This window comes from Sturnus vulgaris, chromosome 25, assembly GCF_052056855.1.
Source record: "Sturnus vulgaris isolate bStuVul1 chromosome 25, bStuVul1.hap1, whole genome shotgun sequence".
In the NCBI taxonomy this organism is placed as follows: Eukaryota; Metazoa; Chordata; class Aves; order Passeriformes; family Sturnidae; genus Sturnus; species Sturnus vulgaris.
In genome coordinates this window covers 7422039-7436266 of record NC_142267.1, presented here as the reverse complement: position 1 = coordinate 7436266, position 14228 = coordinate 7422039, and the positions used below count along the sequence as shown (strand labels likewise).

The window sequence follows — 14228 nt, the reverse complement described above, 5'->3', positions numbered from 1 at the left end:
TGGTGCCAGCTCAGCCCTCCATCAGGAGCAAAGTGTTTGCACTGGAATTGCACTGGAATAGTGTTCATTCTGTTTTTTATGTGGAAGCTCTTCATTTGCACAATTTGTTTGGTGTCAGAGAAGAGCTCTGGTCCTTTTGTCACTGATTTTAATGAGACTTTGAATATTCCAGGTATTAGATACCAATATACACAGGAAAACTGTTTCTCAGGTGCTGATGCACCCTGCAGGGGAGTAGCCCTGGCTTAGAGAGGCAGCAGAATAGAACTGCGCATATTTTTGTTTTGCAGCATTGCCCTGGTGAGGATGAGCTGATTTCAGTGACTCTGGATAATTTGCAAATGAGCTACTTAAAAAATGTGTCATCCCTGGTGTGATAGGTATCTAAACCCTGCATATTTGAGCATGTAGCGCTGAATGGGGACTTGTGTTCAAGCAGAGGGATCTGAGAGTGTGTGTGATGATCATTGGAATATCATTGTAATAATGAAAAGCAAACTGGGAGCATTTAGAGGTGAATTGTCCTTGTTTAGTGGTTTAATCATTTGTTGTGCTATTTTTTAAGCTGGAATAATTCACAGGAATAGTGGGAGAATATGCTTTATGCATTATTTGAGGGGGTGCTGTATAAAAAAGGCTGAAATTAATAAATGTAATAATTCAGGTTTCTTCACCATCATCCGTAATATTTGGAGATGAGCTGGATCTGTAGGTTACAGATACTCTGGAGTTTTTCCTGCCAGCAGCTTCCAAGCCTGAAGAGCACACCAAGCTTCCTGCAGAGCACACCAGGGAGGAAAAAAAGTGATGTAGACTTGAAGTATGTTGTTGCCAAAATAATGGTGACATTCAGATGTGTCCAGAAGAGGTGCAGGAGCGAGCGAGGCTGTGTTTGTGGTCAGATGCAGGAGGTGCCTGAGGCTGATCCTGGGCATCTCTAGAGCTCGGTAACAAAGTTACAAAGTGGTTTATTTTGTCCCTTAATACTGATTTTAGGTCAAAAGCTGCTCTACCCCGTGTTCAGTGATCTTTGCTGCAGCCCCTGGGAGTGTGGTAAGGAGACAGAGAGAGCAGGAACTTCCTTGTGCCTTTCCCTGGATGCTGCCTGTGTTCCTAAGGCAGCACCTGGATGGAAGAGGAGCCTTTCACTGGCCACGTCTGTGGGAGGAGGAGATTCTGGGCTCTTCTGGGATGCTCTGGCTGAGGCTGTTCTCTCTGCCTTCAATAACACAGCTTTTCACATCAGAGAAAAGTAAAATGTTGCTGTAACCTTCAGTCTTCTGAATTTATATGCATTTTCACAGGAACAGGAGCAGCTGCCTGTGAGGAGTCCAGGAAAGCCTCTTCCCCAGCACTGAGTTTGTGCTGCTGTATCTTTCTCAAAATCCAGGGCATGCAAAATCCAAAGCTTGGGGAAAATCAAGGTGCTGGGTGTGAGCGAGGAAGGGCAGCCTGAGGAGCTGCTGTTCTGACCTGTGCTCCCTTTGGAGAGTTCATTAGGGAGAAATGAGGATACAGGGTTTAAATTATAATCCTCTTACTTTCCCAGAGCTGAATGCCCAGAGATTTTCCTCACTGGAGGGTTGCAGTTGTTTGGGTTGCAGTGATTGAGTTGTTACAGTGATTGGATTTGGGGCTGTGGGAGGGCAGAGGCAGCCCAGCTCCACAAAGAAATGATGATTCACAATTAAAAGCCACATCCCTGCTGTCACCATCTCTCCATACTTGTAAGCAAAGTGTTGGGTTCTGCTGCTGTGGAGGATTTCTTCACCTGCGTCTCAGGCCAAATTCCTGCTGTCCAGGCCACTGACCCAGGGGAAAACTGCAAAAGCAGCCTCAAGGGCTGGTGCATCAACACAGCCGGTCCCATGCTCCCTTTGTGGTTTTCCTCAATGAAAATCGTCCAGCAGCTGGAAGGAAAAGCCAAGTCTTGTTAGAAATGGGGATAAAGAGGAGACTCCTATGCAATGACCTCGCCTTTCTGTACCTTGCTCCAGGGGCAGCTGCCTTTGGTCTTAGGGACTTATGTGAGTAAGACTTTATAAATTTAGGGACAGGACCCATATGACGTACAGTATAAAGAACACTGACTGTGCCTCTTAGTGCCCAGCTGGAGGATTTGAATCAATATTTAGAATTTAACCAGGTCAGGGAATGGCTCGGGAACAGACCAGTGCAGGTTTTATGCAGAAATCCTTGTACTGCAGGAGAAAAGGGGGTGGGCTAGGGGTCTTGTGTTGTGTGGCAAAAGAGATGGATCTCAACGGTTTTGTCCTGTTTCCAGCCAGTGCATGTTTTTGATATTTTATGTCTTGACATTGAATAATAACAAGATATTTGTGAAAATGTGTGTGGTGGCACTTTGGTGAGATTTTAGCTGGGGGCTCTTCATCAGTAATGCAGTGATACGTGAGATATAATGAAATGTAAAACCACCTGGACAAGGGACTGTAGTTTTTATTCCCCTGCAGCACCACATTGGTCTGTTGCCGCACAAAAAAAGCCCTTTGGGGCTGCTGGGGGACAGCCAGTGGCTGCCCGTGGCCCCAGAAAATCCCGTGTTGTTCTGAAGTGTTTTGCTTTTTCTGTCACATTCCTTCTGGGAGATTTAAGCTCTGTGCTGGTGTCCAGGAGGAGCCAGAGCTATGGCTGTGCTGGTGGGGCTGGGAAGTGACTGGGAATGCCAAAGGTTTCCTCCCCAAGGTCATGGTGCAGGGAGCAGCCACGAAGCTCCTGAGTCACAGTCATGTGCTGGAGCTGCGAGTCCAGTTCTCCTCGTGTGTAACTTCAGTAAATATAGACCCAGCAACCTCTTCCCTGAGTCCAGAGTGGATTCAGGAATCTGCCACAGGGATTAACCCCTTCCCAGCCAAGCCAGCCACAGAGCTCAGCAACTGACACCTTTCTGCCTGGGGCTGGAGGAGTTCTGTTCCCAAATAATTTTTCAGAGCTGGGTGACTCAGCCCTTTTGAGCCTCATGTGTGTACTTTGCTGTTTATTCCCAGGACAGGCAGTCCCAAGGGAGTCATATTACGCTGCAGGCTCAGTGTTTATTAACCAGCTTGGGACCTGAGCTAAGAATAACTTTTTTCAGTTGTTTTGATAATAGTGATTATTTTTTCCTTGCTTAGCACAGGCAGCAGCTCCAGGGGGAAACAGCCTAGAGAAAGGGTTTTCCCAGCAAGTTGTAGGAATGCATAAACACTCGGCTATTATCACCTTCCTCCCCTGAACAGCCTCAGCCGAAATATAAAATCAGGAAGGTGAGAGCTTTAAGGGAAACAAATTGCTCTGTCTCAAAGTGGAGCAGCTCAGCAGCACTCTGTCCTCTTCCAGCAGTTATTTGAACTTCAGGGATTCAATCCAGCCTTTAGATGTTTCAGAACCAACATTTGTCTGCAGAGCAGTACTTACTTTCGTGCCTTCCCCTCTGTGGGGGTTTATTTAGGGGATTTTTGGAGCATTTCCTCGCTGATCTCTTCATTCCCTCACTCCAGCACTACAGCCCTGGTGCACAGAGCCCTGTGAGCCCTGTGTGGCTGCACGTGACCATGTCACTCTCTGTACCCATTTAGCTGCTTGGCACAGAAAAAAGTCCTTTGACAGATGAATAGATGCAGTACTTTAATCAGCTGGTGTGTATGAAAAGCAGCAGAGTGCTGTGATTTATTCTGTTGGATCTTTGATAGTTTATTTAGGCTCCCACAGCTGATAGGAAGTTAATACCTGCAGAAATTTATAATTATTTATTTTTCCCTCCCCTTTTCTTTCCCCTATCATGATTTTAACATAAATACCAGTTAAGGCAACTTGTGGAAACTTGTGGAGGAGAAGCATTTATTGTTGTGCAATAGTTGTAAAATATGTTTATTTAGCTGATGTTTGTGGCCTGCAGTAGGGTTTGTATTGCACTTGTTCCTTACTTGTGACCTCACACCCACGGGGGTCATCTGTCCAAAACTGCCTTGGTTGATGACACCTTAATAGCAGAAATGCTTCTGTGGTCTCTAGTTAAGCCTTTATATGCTTTTTTCTTTATAACTTCATGCTGTGCTCGTTCTGGTAGGGTTTAAATACTACAGCAAGTTTAACCCTGGGTTGTGTCAGTGTCACAAGTGAGTGTCAGCAGTGAACTGCCTTTGGTACTGTGTTCCCAATTACGTGTTGTATAGTTTTGATGCTAAAACTCAGAGGACTTGTAGGCTTAGTGATAGCTGTGCTCCCTTTCTCACGTTTCCTTTGGCTTGGGTGATTAAAAGAAAGCGGGGACTGCTTTGGAGGTGGGTACAGACTTTGGGGCAGCATCAGATATCTGACTTACCCTTTTGGTCACTGCAGAGTTCTGCTCTGTCACATGCCATTTAAGCCTGAAGAAAATGTTTTCATGAGCCTGAAGATGGGGAGGAATAGTAGATATTTTCTTCTCTTGTTGCTGAGGTGCTGTGGGAACAGCAGTTTGGGATGAAGTCTCATCTCCTGAGATGTGGAGCTGGAGGCACAAGGAGCCAGTGATCATCTGGTACATTTATTGGTATTATTTATTTATAATATTTCCCAACACAGTCACTACCCTGTGCTCACTGCTGGCTGGTGAGAGAGATACAAGGGAGAATAGCTTTAAACTAAAAGAGAGTAGATGTAGGTTGGATATTAGGAGGAAATCCTTCCCCATGAGGGTGGGGAGGCCCTGGCGCAGGGTGCCCAGAGAAGCAGTGTTCCAAGGCCAGGTTGGATGGGGCTTGGAGCAACCTGGGACAGTGGAGGGTGTCCCTGTCCATGGCAGGCATGGGACTGGATGAGAATGATTGAAGTCCCTTCCATGATTCCATGATATGAAGAGCAGCATCTGGACCTGTGGAAGAAGCCTTAATCTCACATTGGGTGAAGATCCCAGATGCAGAAAGTCAGCAGCAGGATACTATAAAGGCAGGACAACTTCTCTAGGTTGTGGTTGAAAAGGGTTTCCCCACGTCTCCTTAGCTTTGGATTATTCACTCTGGAGTGACACTGACAGCACCAGCTTCAGCAGAATCACTCATCAAGTAAAAGGGGAAAAGAGTTGATGCTGCATCTGACATCTCAAAAAAAAAAAAAATTAGAAGGCTTCTTTCCATTTAGTTGTTTACATTAATTAGGTTTTGGCTGGAGAGGATTGGATCACTGAGCTCCTGGAGAGGAGGGACAGGGCAAACCTCAGAGGGTGCTGCTGCCATCAGGAGCTGAGCAAAGCATTTAATTGCTCTTCAGCCAGAAGCTGTGCTGCTGTATCAGTATAAACTCCTCCAGAACAACATTGTCCAGCTAAATACCCTGCCCAGTGTGTTTGGTGTTCTGGATCACAGTAAAGATCTAGTGGTGTATTTGGAGACATACATTTTATCATCATTTTGACCCAAAAAGCTGAAATGAGCAGTGAAAATGAGGCAGAAGCTAACAGCTGCCTAGTTAAGTTGTGTAGTAGAAGCAGTGTCCTCATATGTCTGTGCAGTCATGTCTAAGTTTTGCTCTTTAAAAAGCAGTTCCCGTGTGGTCCCAGAGTAGGAAGAGAAGGTGTTGCAGCCATTGGGTTTTGAGATGGGGCTATTTTTGGGCTGTGCTTGTTCCCCTCATCCCCTCTGCCATGTTTTGGGGAGGGGTGTTTGTTGTATTTGTTGTATTTTTCCTTTTTTTTTTTTTTTTTTTTTTTATTCCCTGAGACCAGGGAATTCCTGGTTCAGTTGTTTACAAATTATATTTTCATTTACCTCATGTTGCATTTTAGTCAACAGGTGATTAGTCCAGGGATGGAAGAGCAGAAAAAAATGCAAACAATGCAAACTGTACCCCAGTGCTGGCACTTCTGGGGCATCTCCAGTTCTGGGGCAGTTCTGGGACCCTCATGGCAAGAAGGACCTAGAGGGGCTGGAGCGTGTCCAGAGATAGGAATGGAGCTGAGAAGGGGCTGGAGCACCAGGAGCACCTGAGGGAGCTGGGAAAGGGGCTCAGCCTGGGGAAAAGGAAGCTCAGGGGGGCCCTTGTGGCTCTGCACAACTCCCTGACAGGAGGCGACAGCCAGAGTGGTCAAGCTCTGCTCCCAGGGAACAGGGACAGGAGGAAAGGGAATGGCCTCAAAGTTAGATTGGATATTGGGAAAAATTCCTTCATAGAAAGGGTTGTCCAACCTGGCACAGACTGCCCAGGGCAGTGGTGAGGTCCCCATCCCAGGGCAGGGTTGAAAGATGTGTAGCTGTGGCACTTGGGGATGTGGTTTAGTGGTGGCCTTGCCAGTGTTGGGGAACAGCTGGGCTTGAAGATCTTAGAGAGCTTTTCCAACATAACCAACTCCATGATTCTATGGTTCTTGAGAGCAAAGGCTGTTGCAGGCTGGAGGCTGTTTTTTGTGCCATTACAATAATAAATTATTTTAAAAAATAATAATGTAAATTATAATGTTTTTGTTAAAAAAGAATAAGGAAAAAGGCGCTCTGAAAAGTTATTTCTAAATGTCTTGTTAAAATGCATCATCGGAAGAGCTCTCCATAGCTCCAGTTTATTGTTACTTTGGGGAAATAACACTTGCGGAGAGCATCTGGTGGGATAAATTGTTATAGCCCATGGAAATGGGTGGAAGGAGGAAAAATGTGCAGAGCCTGTAGCCATGGCATGCCTTCCATCTGGGATGATTTTGGGCTGTTCCATTGCATTGGAATGGCTTTAATGTTGCAGCAGCTTCTGTTAAACATGCTCAAGGTTGTTTCTTGCTGTTTGTCTGATTTTGGAGGATTTATGGGCATCATCTACAGTTCTAGCTTTCCTTGGAAGCTGGTTCAGAGGAGGCTTTTGGAAACAGGTGGCCAAGCCTTTGGACACACAGGGTTTTTGTTGGGGCGTGTGTCTTGTGGGTCTTGAGTGTCGAGCAGCACTCGAGGAGCTCAGGTGTTAAATAGTAGCAAACTGACTTATAAAATAGTAGTAAACGCTAACTAATAATGAGTAATGCAGCTGTTACTTACTAGTGGAGCTGCTATTGGAGCTACAAGCTGCTATCATGAGAGGCAATGTTGATGAACTGGTCCTTGAGAGAGGCAGTTTCTCCACTGCAATCTTTTCACCTTTATTTCCATGTCAATTACTCCAGCTGATAACGTGTTCTGCTCCTGTTTTTTTTGGGATAAATCATTGGATCCACTCACTTTGCTTTTCTTGTTCCCTGGCAGGCTCCTTATCCCTCAGGACAGAATGCAGCTCCAACCACGTTGGTGTACCCTCAAGCCCCTCAAACAATGAACACGCAGCCTCAGACCCGCTCGCCGGTAAGGAGCCCATGCTAGCCTCATCTCCTGTTCTTTCCTCCTTGTTCGTGTGTTTCTCTGTCTGTGTGTGTCTATAGCACATGGCTGGTTCTCTGGAAAGCCTGTTTTACTGACCTGGAAGCACATCCCGAATGGCAAATCTTGATTGAGTTTTTCAGACACTATCCTGGTAGGGTAATTTTGCTTCTAAAGTTCCTAAAGAAGCAGTGGAGGGATTCTCATCTACCTTCAAATAACACCATTTATTTTTAGCCTAGTTGCTTTCAGGTTCACTTCATTATAGAGTTCAGGTTCATTGCCAGAATCTTTCTCTTATCTTCTTTTTTTTCTTTTTATTTTTTCTTTAAGGATGTGTTTTATGCAGGGACAGACCAAAGATCAAACACAAGCAATTCTCTGCAGCAGCACTCGGTCTCCAGTGGCCTCTGGGCTTTGCTCCCAAGTCAGTGCCACTGATCAGTTCTAACCTTGGAGGTGCTCACATGTAGCCTAGAGCTTCTGTGTACTCAGATCTTTTTGTGCTGAGCCCCTTTTTCATCCAACTTCAGGTTTGATCATCCTTCACAGTCTGTTTTTTGGGGGTGGGGTTTATTGTGATACTGCTCTGCTGTTGTAGGACTTCAGTTCCCCAAACCAGGTACTTTCTGGGGATTCTCTGCTTGTAGCACAGCTCCACGTGATGTTAGAAGACCCTCCTAGGGCATCAGAGGTTTTGCCTAGCTTCTGGAGGCATGGTGGCTTCCCATCACCACATCTCAAGGCTCCATCAGCCGAGGTAGAAGCAATCCTGTGCCTCCTGCCCCTCTGTGTCAGGATACCTTCAGGTTGCCCATAACCCCCTGGTGCCTTCCCAGCCCTCTTCTCTTTTAAAAGTAAGGCAAATGCTCCTGGAGCAAACTGAAAGCCTCTGAGACAGAGGAGTTTGTCCACAAAACAGGTGTAAATACAGATATACCCAGGGCAAGGATCCCCAAACCTGCAACATCACTGGGGCACTTGCCCAGCTCTGGAGGTTCCCCCTCCAGGACATGCCAGGGTTTGTTCTGAGGCCCCTTAACCTCTGCTGATGAACGAGGCAGGTAACACTGACTTTGAAGTTCTTTGATGTGGACAGCTGGGAATTTGTCCTTAGTGCCCCATTCTAATCAGTAATGCAGGACACTGCTAGTAAAACTCTTTCCTCAGTAAGTATAATCATCTTTCTCTTTAATTGTTGCAAAGCACAGCTAAGCTGGTATGGTTAGAACTGGAGCAAAAACTTGACTGAAGAGCTGCATCTCTAAACCAGTTTTTTTGACAGCCCAGCAGAACAGTGCCAATACATTGCACAGAAAACTGGAAGAGGAGGAAGGTTTTGGAACAGAGTCCGGTTTACAGGTCCCTGGCTGGAAGAGGCTGGATAAAATACTGCATTGTAAGCAATATAACAAACTGTACTCCTTCTTGCAGGCAATTGTGCCCATGGCACTGTTTTTATTTCTTCTTCCTTTCTTTATTATATATATTTTTTTTTCCACATCCTTTTTTGTTGGCTACAGGAATGCACTGATTTTGCTTCTTTGCTGAAAGCACGAGCTGCCGTGGCAGCCTCTGCCAGGTGAGGTGGTGCCACAAGGGCCCAAAGCTGAATTACAGCTGGGAGGTCTCACCTGGGGTAGGACAGAGACCAGGGCCCCTTGGGCTTTGTTACACAGCAGAGAGAGAATCTGCAGGAAATTTGGCCAGTAAATGTCAAATTTTGTAGGGTTTTGGCCTTATAACTGAGGGCATCCCGAGGAAGAGCTTATCTGCACCGGTCAGCCTTGTTTGTATTGCTCTGAGCTCTCCTGTGTGCAGGTTTTGCCATGTGCTCTGCTAGTGCCCATCTCACCCCATGACTAAAAGCTGCTCCCACCCATCACATCTCATTCCACCTCCCACCCCAAAGCAAATGCAAGACTAGCCCAGGCCTGAGCTACTCCTGCATTTGGTTCTTCACTTGATTTATTTATTTGTAATTTAATTTTTTTTTCTAGTTTATTTTTTAACCGTCCCATTTGGTGGTGAGGGGAGGGTGAGCAGGGGACGAGGAGGGTGGCGGGGTGGCTTTGCCATCCCTGGGTTTCTGTCGTGGGCAAGCAGGACTGATCCAACCCCTCCCTCGAGCCGGAGCTTCCTTCATCCTGTTCTGCATCCAGGGGCCATTGGAAATGCAGAGCTCAGGCTTTTCTGTTCCTCCCGGGACAGCTGCCTTTGCAATCCAGACAGCTTTATGTTTGCTCCCTGTTAGCATTGCTCCCATAGCGGGAATTGCAAAGCTCCAGCTGGGGAAAGAAAACAAAATCCGGGTCCTTCAGCACTGCAGAAAATTCCCCATTAGCTCTTGGCCATGCCAGCCCTGAGCACCACATGATCTCAACACAAACGATCCAATTTTAGGACTTCTGCCAAAAAAAGATGTGCTGGAGAGGGTGTTGTAGCAATCCAGGAGGGGTGAGGTGTGCCAGCCCAACGTCTGCAGGGAGAGAGTCCATGGAGCAGTGAGCAGGAATGTAGGGAGTGGGGGGTATGGGGCAGGAAGGTTGGACCCAAGATTTAGAAGGTTTTCCTATCTACTGTCTTCATCAAACAGAGAAAAAATAACCCAAAGTGTCTATTTTAAGCCAGCAGTGACTACAGTTTGTTCTGTTGCTTACAGCTTTAACAGGAGTAATTCCCATCAAACAGAATTATTTCAAAAATTTTAAAATCAAGAGCCAATGGTGACCAGTGCAAAATAGATGAGGGCATTTTTCACTAACTTGGAGCTTTTATTTTATTTCTTGTAACACACATTGCAATCCACCATGGAATAAACTTTGGCTTCTTCAGATATAAACTTCCAGTTCTTGTTTTAGGCACAGTGAGAACAAGTCTTTTCTGTGCATCAGGGATGTGAGAGGTGCCTTGGCCCTGAAGTGAAGCAGTACAAGGTTTCTGCATCCCAACATTCTCTTTTTGGCTGTTTTCTTTCATTGGTGTCTAACACAGAACGTGCAGCCCCACAGAAAGGCTCAGCCCTTCCAGGGCACCTTTAGTCCCTTTTCCCAAACACAAGGTATTTGAGCTGGTTTAGGGGAAGTTGTTTGGGAAAATAAGGCCTTGAAGTGCTTTTATCTCCGGAGACTCATCTAGGTACCTGTTTCTCCTCATCCACAGAGCCACTGTCCTCCTCTCTCCCGAGCCTCAGGAGGATGCCAAGAGGCTGAGTCCTTCTGTTTTATTAAAAAGGTTATACCTTTTTTATTAGACAAATTTTAGCTTTTTAGCTTGACAACATGACCATGCTTTACTTTTTATTCTTCAATGTAAGGCTTAGGGAAAATTTTCCAGGGTGAGAAAATTATTTGGTGAACCAGTGCAGATCCTTCTTTATAAATTCTTGTCTCAGGAACAGTCTGTGGTGTCCATATTTACTCACTTCGGATGATTTTTATGACTTTCATCCAAGTGTCACCAAGTGCCACCATGAGGTGAAGGTAGAAGGAATATAGAAACACCAGGATTAGCAGAGTAGTTCTTGGAAATCTTTAAATCTAGGCAATTTAAGTGTTTATAAAGGAAAAGATCAAATGGACCAGTGAATATTTATGCTTTGCTTCATGTTTGGTGGTATTAGAGGAGCTGGAAGGGTTGCAAGTGAACCCAAGCCCACTTTTCCGTATAGAAAGAAAACTTATTAAGAAAGTCACTAATTAGTAGTTAGTTTTGATCACTGGCTACTAATCTGAGGCAGAAAGTAAACCGCAGTGAGCCCCTGAGACAGCAGAGGTGGCTGTCCTGAGCCATCACAGCAGAGGCACACAGTGGGGAAAATTCACTCTGATTGTGATCACTGCAGTTAATTATTGGAGCTCCTATCAGTAGAATTCTCTGCTCTCATTGGGGAACTCTGCTCGTTACACTGAGAATTAAGGGTTTCAACACCTAACTCAGCTCTGGAAATGGGTACCTGGTCATCTTTATTTATATTTTCCATTTCTTGCATTCATTTTTTATTTATATTTTAACAATCGGTTCCTTATTGAGAAATGCTTTTAATGTCAACTAAGCATGTTAAAATGGGATTATTTTCCTCTGCGTGTGGCCCAAGTGAGTGGGAAATGATTCAGTAGCCTGAGCTCAGGGCTGGGAACCAGGACCTCCTGTTCTCCCTGCAGCTCCCCGGGATAACCTGATCCTTCTCTTTCAGAGAGGGTAGCAAATCCCACTCATTATGGAGGGCTTTGCTGCCATCCCAATGGAAGAATAAAGCTGGAAATGCAGTAGCAGGGGGTGTGTGTGCACGGGGTGGCTGCTCTTTGCCTCGCAGGGATGTGCCACGGCCCCTGTGCCTCCTGGCTCTTCCCAGCCGTGAGTCTTTATCCTCCCCTCCCACCAAATCCCCAGAACGGCTCTGGCCCAGCTGCTTTAACCATTGACCTCCACCTTGAACAGTTTCAGAATCTCCACTGCTGCTCGTTTTAAGTTGGTGTTTTGGTTTTATGTTTTCTTCCCAGGCAGGATAAAGAATGCCTGCATCCCTGACTGCCTTTAGGATCCCGGGCAGCTTTGGCTGTTTATCCCAGCTCCCAGCACAGTGCCTGTAGTGATCTCCATCGTGGCACCTCAGTCCCTGTGTGTCGCTGTCCTGCAGCAAAGCCTTTGACTGTGTCATTGTTATTTTATTTTCTGTGGGTTTATTTTGCATAGAGTGTGACATTTTGGTTTGTTGTGGTGTTTCTGACTCTTTGTGCCTTTCCTTTTGTGTTTGTTTCTCCCGCCTTTCCTCAGTTTGCAGCGGGGCCTCGACCTGCCCATCACCAGGTACAGTACCTGCCCCTTCGTTATCACCCTGCACTAATTGGCTGGGGGGTGGGGGTGGAGGTGACTCACCCACTAACTGAGTGGAGGAAAGCAGCCCTGTAGTAGCTACTGGCACGTGCATAACCCTGCTAACAGCCGCCTGCACCACTGGGTGACATTGACTTCACCCCAGGGTCACTGCTCCTGTTAACCACCCCGCACCCCCGGGGGAGGAGAACCTCTAGGAATTATTGCCAGGGATTTGTGGGATTCCCTTGCCTTCTCATGTCATTAGAAACTTGTTCAGAATATTTCCCAAACGAGTCAGTGGATTCCGTTTCCTGAAGGTGTCACCTGAGAAAATCCTGCTTTTCCAACTCGGAGCAAAGCAAACTTCCCAGTTCCTGCCTTTCTTGTGTGATACACCTGGTTATGTCACCATTGCATTGCTGAATGTCGTTTGCTCTTATCCCACAAAAGTCAGAGCTATAGGCAACTTCTAGTATTCCTGTTGCAGGACTTGAGCTTTGTAAGGAACCACTTCATTATTAAGAAGGAGTACTAGGAATAGCACTGGCTCATGGAACTCAAGGGTGGCAGAACTGGCACTTCTCTAATGTCAGGACAGATACACAGGCTCATCTGTCCTAGTCAGGGTGTCTGGACTTGTCTTTTCTTCAGCTCCTACACTCCTCTTTGCCAAAACGCTTATCCTTGGGGACTTATTTGGATGCTTCTTGTAAGTTTTGAGGGAACAGAGGTGGCACTGCTGGTGAGAAAGAGGAGGAGAGGCAAGGCAAGGCAGGAAAGCTCTCCCAGAGCTCTCTTGGCTTGGAAGAAACAGGTTGTTTCTACAAATTAATAGGGAAAAAAAGTCCCATTAATCCTGTGGTATCAGGACAGGGGCTTGAGGCATGGAAGGTTTGTTCCAGGGAATTATTTTGTTCTCACTTCACTCGTATTACTGAGCAGTTGAACACTGGGATGAGCAGCGTGGGGAGAGTTCTGTCTAAGGAGAGCAGGTAAGTTAGCTAGGCACCCCAAAATCCCCATCATCCTTCTTCCTTCCAGCTCAGGGAGCAGCAGGGGAGCTGAAGCCTTCCAAAGCTGGGCAAAAAAAGGAGTTTAAAGAGTAGAGTGGGACATTTGCAGTTGTTTGCTCAAGGGCAAAGGTCATATGGGCAATGGTTTCTCTGCGTGGCTGGGATGGCGTGGACAGGCAGTGGTAGAGGAATGTTTGAGGATGACTGGGCAGCTTGGGCAGCAGTGGGATCAGGATTTTGTTTAGATACTTTTGTTCTTGACCTTAACTTCAGGTCAGTGTTTATACTGCACAATAGAGAGAGTGCAGAGCTGCTCTGCAGCTCCTTAGTTCCTTCATGGGTCATTCCTAAGGGATATATTCACTGGAAGCCATTTCATGTTCTCCTGAACTTTACTGAGCTATCTCTGAGCAGGTGTTGGCCCACGAGTCTTGAGGCAGCACAGCCTTGGAGGAAATAATTCCCGTGACTGGGGGCTTTACTGGTGGGACTTTACCACCAGTCTGTCAGAATGGAATCCAAAACTTTCCTTTGGACCCAGTTATCGCCTTGCCCTTACTACACTTGTGAATTCCTATGTTTTACTGATTTTATCATAGTTAGATTTTTCTCTCTGTTACATTTGAATCTGCTTATAATTATCTGTGAGAAGCTGTCACCATTAGAAAAATATTCCAGGCTTTATTCCCAGTTACTTCTGTCATGTGCTGCATCAGGACAGACACAGAGAAACCTGGGCTGTGGATGAACTGTTTCCTTTAATCCAAAACACCTGTGGTGTGGATTGGGGATGGAGAGAGGGATTCTGGCCCCTGCCATATGTAGGAGGGTCATGGCTGTGAGAGCAAGTTCATCCTAAACCCAGCACTCACAGGATGTTCGAGACCAACATCAATGTTATCCTCACATGAGAGTTTTTAAACTTGGTTAAACTGTGTAACACAAGCTGAGAGCTTTGAGACTGAGATTTGTAAGCTAGAAAATGCTAAATAAGTAAGTTGGCCTCAGCAGGGCTAATATTTGCTGCAACAACTCCATATTCCCTTTGAAGAGAGCAGCAGCACAATGGGATTTGCAATTCCCTGTGTCC

General features: G+C 46.1%; 1 protein-coding gene across 23 annotated transcripts in view; it reads left to right on the top strand.

The window, feature by feature from the left end:
- The window catches only part of EIF4G3 (eukaryotic translation initiation factor 4 gamma 3), a 148803-nt gene that overhangs the window by 60576 nt on the left and 73999 nt on the right, over positions 1–14228 (top strand). For 13 of the 23 annotated variants that reach the window (XR_015808444.1, XM_088178873.1, XM_088178865.1 and 10 more), the window contains 3 exons: positions 7197–7292; positions 8593–8706; positions 12084–12116. Coding sequence is in view for 22 of the 23 variants with exons in the window: in XM_088178873.1 (XP_088034999.1) it covers positions 7197–7292; positions 8593–8706; positions 12084–12116 (243 nt within the window). In the remaining variant the exon portion in view is untranslated. The remainder of the gene's footprint in view (positions 1–7196; positions 7293–8592; positions 8707–12083; positions 12117–14228) is intronic. The other 10 variants (XM_088178876.1, XM_088178877.1, XM_088178869.1 and 7 more) reach the window with 2 other exon arrangements.